The sequence below is a fragment of the Barbus barbus genome (genome assembly GCF_936440315.1).
Source record: "Barbus barbus genome assembly, chromosome: 36".
NCBI classification, from domain to species: Eukaryota; Metazoa; Chordata; class Actinopteri; order Cypriniformes; family Cyprinidae; genus Barbus; species Barbus barbus.
The window spans coordinates 22,280,276-22,286,811 of NC_136714.1; the positions used below are offsets into that span (position 1 = coordinate 22,280,276).

Here is a 6,536-nt window from a genome sequence, read left to right on the forward strand (position 1 = left end):
CAATGGGGACCAGAAACGGTTTGGATACCAACATTCTTCAAAACAGCTTCTTTTGTGTTCAACAGAAGAAATTCATACAGGTTTGGAACAACTGAAGAGTGAATAAATGATGATAGAATTTTCATTTTTGGGTGAACTACTTTAATTCCTTCATGGCTTTCTTTCAAACACCTGGTAAATTTTAAGCTGAGGGACAAGAAACAAGAACAATACATTTAAGTAACATAAGCACCTTCATTTAGGTGGATGGTATTCATATAACATTATATATTTATATTTTCACAGAAGACATAATTAAACTGCACCACATCCATGGATGAAAACAAGCCTTCTCATATGTATTTTATCGGCAAGAAAGAAGATCTTGTTCAGGCCAAGAGAATGAATGTGACTCTGGATGGAAGAGACATTCTTATTATATATCATCAAAGAACTTTCTATGCAATTGACCTGCAGTGTTACCATGAGTAGCATGAAAAGCATATTTGCTTATTTTTCTGCACTAGAGGGAGACCAAGTAGCAGATTTAACACTGAGAGTTTGCTGTTGCGGATGTGTGCCAAGTCCAATTCCAGAGGCAAAAGCCCAGAATCAAAAAGGCATTTGCTCAGGTCAGCTTAGTGCATATGTTTGCTAATGACCCTTTTTTTCTTTTTTCTTTTTTAGATGCCGGCAGTAGTTTAGAACCTGGGGACATTGAGGTAAAGCCATTTCTGCTGAAGCAGAACTCTTTCAGTGATCCATAAATGCACTTGACACACTTTGTTACCTCGCATGTGAACTCTGACCCCTTTTAATGTTTCATGCACTGGAAATCAACAACAAGCTCTGTATTGTGTGCCCAAAGCACAAGATCACTCTGGCAGAAGGTGAAGGGTTATACAAGGCCGCAGAAAAAGTCCCTACTCCGCGGTGGTATTCCAAAGGCATAAAGCAGAGAGTGCACAAAGTGACAGAAGTAGACGAAGACATCTTTGTGACGTTGTCCAACTGCCCTGGGTGGATTGAGTCAGACTATTATCAGACTGAGAAGGGGAGGGCAGAACTGAGAAAAGCACAGGAGTCGGAGAATGGAGAAGCAGACGTGAATGCAGATGAAGACTTTTAGTCTGGCAGCAACAGTGAGACGAGAGCTTCAGGGATCCTAAGGGAACTGCATATATTAAGATTGATGATTTCAGTCGGCATGAATAAAACTGCGATTTGACATCATGAATCAAAATAATATCATAGCCCTTTTTTGTGACAGAGCTGTCTTTCAGCTGAAATGTGCATTTTCAAAATATGTATATAATATATATATATATATATATACATATATATATATATATATATATATATATATATATATATATACAGTGGTGTGAAAAAGTGTTGGCCCCTTTCCTGATTTTTTATTTTTTTGCATGTTTGTTACACTTTAATGTTTCAGATCATCAAACAAATTTAAATATTAATTTTTAAAATTTTTGATTGAAGTTTTTTATTATGAAGGGAAAACCATATTCAAACCCACATGGCCCTGTGTGAAAAAGTGCTTGCCCCCTAAACCTAATAACTGGTTGGGCCACCCTTAGCAGCAACAACTGCAATCAAGTGTTTGCAATAACTTGCAATGAGTCTGTTACAGCGCTGTGGAGGAATTTTGGCCCACTCATCTTGGCAGAATTGTTGTAATTCAGCCATATTGGAGGGTTTTCAAGCATGAACCGCCTTTATAAGGTCATGCCACAGCATCTCAATAGGATTCAGGTCAGGACTTTGACTAGGCCACTCCAAAGTCTTCAATTTGTTTTTCTTCAGCCATTCAGAGGTGGATTTGCTGGTGTGTTTTGGATCATTGTCCTGCTGCAGAACCCAAGTTCGCTTCAGCTTAAGGTCACGAACAGGTGGCCGGACATTGTCCTTCAGGATTGTTTGGTAGACAGCTGAATTCATGGTTCCATTTATCACAGCAAGTCTTCTAGGTCCTGAAGCAGCAAAACAGCCCCAGACCATCACATTACCACCACCATATTTTACTGTTGGTATGATGTTCTTTTTCTGAAATGCTGTGTTACTTTTACGCCAGATGTAATGGGACACACACCTTCCAAAAAGTTCAACTTTTGTCTCGTCAGTCCACAGAGTATTTTCCCAAAAGTCTTGGGGATCATCAAGATGTTTTCTGGCAAAACTGAGACGAGCCTTTATGTTCTTTTTGCTCAGCAGCGGTTTTCGTCTTGGAACTCTGCCATGCAGGCCATTTTTGCCCAGCCTCTTTCTTATGGTGGAGTCATGAACACTGACCTTAACTGAGGCAAGTGAGGCCTGCAGTTCTTTAGATGTTGTTGTGGGGTCTTTTGTGACCTCTTGGATGAGTCGTCGCTGCGCTCTTGGGGTAATTTTGGTCGGCCGGCCACTGCTCCATGTTTTCACCATTTGTAGATAATGGCTCTCACTGTGGTTCGCTGGAGTCCCAAAGCTTTATAAATGGCTTTATAACCTTTTCCAGACTGATAGATCTCAATTACTTTCTTTCTCATTTGTTCCTGAATTTCTTTGGATCTCAACATGATGTGTAGCTTTTGAGGATCTTTTGGTTTAATTCACTTTGTCAGGCAGGTCCTATTTAAGTGATTTCTTGATTGCGAACAAGTGTGACAGTAATCAGGCCTGGGTGTGGCTAGAGAAACTGAACTCAGGTGTGATAAACCACAGTTATATTTTAACATGGGGGGGGGGGGGTAAACACTTTTACACACAGGGCCATGTGGGTTTGGATTTTGTTTTCCCTTCATAAAAAAACCCTTCATTTAAAAACTGCATGTTGTGTTTACTTGTGTTATCTTTGATTAATATTTAAATTTGTTTGATGAATTTGTCTGAAACATTAACGTGTGACAAACATGCAAAAAAAAAAAAGGGGGGGGCAACACTTTTTCACACCACTGTATATATATAAATGGGAAAAGTGCCAGGAATTAGACAGTTGTGGCATACATCATATTTCATTTTCAGATTGCAAATCATTTGATTTGTTTGGCTCCTGTGTGCTGAGAAATCGATCAGAATTGTGTACTTATATGAGAACAAGATTATTTGTTGAATGGAAAGTTCAAAAGTCACATATATTTTAAAAAAGTTACATTATAATTGTCTTTACTGCCACATTTGATCAATTGAATGCGTTCTTGCTGAATCAAAGTATTAATTTCTTTTTTTTTAAATGACTGACCCCAAACTTTTGATTGGTATTTATTAATTTGTCATGTAATAAGGTCCTAATCAGTTGTTGTGATAATGTCTGACTGCAGTGTGCTGAGTATGTGAAATTTATTAAATGATCCAGAATTATTGATTATGAATCTATTTAGCTGAGAGCAGCATGTCAAAACAGTGCATGCTTGTTTAACCCTGGTTTCTCTCTTACACTTGGAGCAAAGAAAAGACAAGAAAATACTTTGATAAGCATCTTGACTCAATGTGCAAACTAGATAGATATCCATTTATGCCTTCCCCAACAACAATTGTCAAATCGGGATTCAGTACGGACTCAACTAGAACAAAGTCCCAAAGCTCAACGGTACAGTTACTGTAATGTAATATCCTCCTTAAACATGGCCTGTTGTCACTTAATGGCTCTGATTGGACTGTTATTCTCATTCACAACGAGGAATAATGTGTCTAGCTTGTGTAAGATCAGAAGTTAGACTTCCCAGTAGAGTGGTTGTGTACATGAGGGGCACGTGACTGTGCATTGGAGTAGAAATAAGATTCTGCATGGCAGATGACCTACAGTAACCCATCCTGCCCTTTAAAAACAAATGTTCTGAATGGTACGCCAACCAAGCAGCACCTAAAATAGCAAATACACCTCTCAGCAGTGCTTGTAAAAAGTGCCTGCTTTATTATTTATTTCAGTTGACAAACAGAAATAGATTATTTTAGCCTGTAGAACAAAAAGGACTGGCAGGAGAAATCCTACCAATAACACAGCCCTAAATCTTGAAAAAGAATTCTTCTGATTTGTAAAAAAAGCCTAATATTACCTCATTTGATTATGTAAAAAAATATCAGTAAAAACAAATAATTGTGTACAGTGTCATTTTGACCTCTTGTTATTGAAATTATAATCAGCTAGAATGCACTTTAAAGCAACTGTGTGTAGTTTTGTGTATCTTTGCGACTTTGGAGCCCTTTTCAGTTAAGTGAGTTGAATTAAGTGTGGTAAATATACTACTGTTGTAATTACAGTGGATAGCTGCAATCAGTCCTTTTCGCGGAATTTCGTACCCACTCAACTAGAACAGATGTTTGTGGGAAAGTTATACAGAAGCATAAGAATGCCACCAGAATTAAAATAATATTAGGTCAAATTAAATTTACAGTTGCTTAATCAAAATAACAAAAGTCAAAGGGTGTTATCAAAATTTATCATTTAACTTACAACCTGAAAAGGAGTGGAGAAATATGTTCAATTGCTCCATTTAATAATTTCACAAGTTTTTCTCCCCCAAAAATCAGTCATTTTCTTTTGCTGTTTGTAAAGCATTCTAACTTTTTTTCTCTGAATTCTGAGTTTACATCTTGCAGTTCTGTTTTTTGCCACGGAATTCAAAATAAAGAAGGAAACTGAGACTTTTTATCTCACAATTTTGACTTGATTCTTGCAATTGTTAATTTATATCCCACAATTCTGAAGACTGAATTTTTCAGAAAAACTAAAGAATAAAAAAAAATCACATTTTACTTTTTTTATTATTTTTTAATCCTGTGCAGAAACAAGCTTCCATATAATTCTAACCTTAAAATATAAAATAATGTCTTCAGAATCTCACATACATATAAAAATCACCTGAGAAATTGTAATGGCTCAGAAGAAGACCGGAATCATGTCTTTATTGCAGTTTTTCTGGTAGGGGACAACAAGATTTCTCCTTACAAATGGTTGTCAAAAATGAAATCGCTAACAAATGCACATCATATTTTGTGAGAAAGTATGACGTGAAAGAGCAAAACAGACACTGTTTTTGGAATCAACACCCCAAAATTAGTAAGAAACAAGTATTGGATTCCATTCAGCAAATATTATGCAGGGCAGCATAATGAGTAAATTCTGGAAGCTGGGAATAGGCCTACTATATTTGAAGTATATCCCACTAGGCCAGTAATACAAAATAACAACACTTCTATACTCATATCCTAGAATTCGGTAATTTTCCTGAGTATAATGATGAAAGCTTGTCTTTGCATTAGACGAAGGGTGTGGGATTATATTAGACCTGTTATATGGATAAAAAGCTTGTAATGGTAGCATTAAAATAATCCTTTCAGTAGATCAGGGCCGCATTACTGACGGAAATAAGGTGGAAAGCGAGCTTTGATTCGCTACAGCTCAGGAGAGATGATGCTATTTCAGTGATCTCAGAGGAGGATCCGAGGCTTTTTGATGTCATATTGTGGCAAACAAGGCAAATTAAAATATACACAACACTTGGCTAAAAATAGAAGTGTCAGAGTTACTGAAGTAATAGTTTGTTTATGAATGGCATGTTACGATAGAATTGGTTTGAGTGCAAAGAATAATAACTAAATACCTCAGAGGAAGAGAACAAACAACAAAAAAGCTTTTATTTCTTGCAGATTAGGTTATTGGGTCAAATGCTATTTTTAAACAGCATTTTCAGCGTCAATACATTGCCTCAAGCAGATCGACTCTAAATTTACTACACCTTTGTACTACACCAATGGCTCACTATAGCGGCCTCAGTAAACGAAAGATGTTTTAAAAGATTAAAAAGAAAATCATTGCTGCAAACAAACCAAATGCATTGTTTTTCCACTATTCAGAGATACCCACTCGTTTCTACATCTATATATAATTTCCGTTTAATTATCATTAATTATAATAATAATAATAATAATTGTGTATGTATACACAAAATATAATTTTGGTCAGTAAGTTTATTTTTAAAGAAAAATACTTTTATTCAGCAAGGATGTACTTATTAAATTGATCGAAAGTGGCAGTAAAGACATTCACAGGACAAAAAATAAATATACTTTTTGAAATAAATACTAACTTTCTATTCATCAAAGAGTCCTGGGAAAAAAAATGTATAACGGTTTTCACAAAATTATTACATTTTCAAAAACTGTTTTCAACATTGATTATAAAAAATGTCTCCATCAGCATATTAGAATGATTTCTGAAGGATCATGTGTGGTAATGAAGAGATGGCTGCTGAAAATTCAGCTTTTCATCACTAGAATAAATTACATTTTAAAATATATTACAACAGAAAACAGTTATTTGAAATTATAATAATATTTCCCAACGTTACTTTATTTTTTTTACTGCATTTTTGATTAAATAAATGCAGCCTTGATGAGAGGTTTTTCAAAAACATTAATAAATCTACACATATTTTTATAGTAAATAACACTGTATTAGCTTGGCAGACAGTCTGAAAGACAACAGCAACCTCCAGCTTAAGTAATGCACAAATAAAGAGTCTAATCAATGTTTATTTGTTTATATCATGCAAGAACTG

General features: G+C 35.6%; 1 protein-coding gene across 1 annotated transcript; it reads left to right on the forward strand.

Annotated features, from left to right (window-relative positions):
* Positions 1-312: 312 nt before the first annotated feature.
* On the forward strand, positions 313-1,108 carry LOC306855992 (Rieske domain-containing protein-like; the record flags this gene model as incomplete). Its single annotated transcript, XM_079394951.1, has 4 exons — positions 313-467; positions 565-611; positions 667-701; positions 848-1,108. 4 exons carry the CDS (start codon positions 313-315, stop codon positions 1,106-1,108), a joined length of 498 nt encoding a protein of 165 aa, XP_079251077.1.
* Between the last annotated feature and the right edge of the window lie 5,428 nt (positions 1,109-6,536).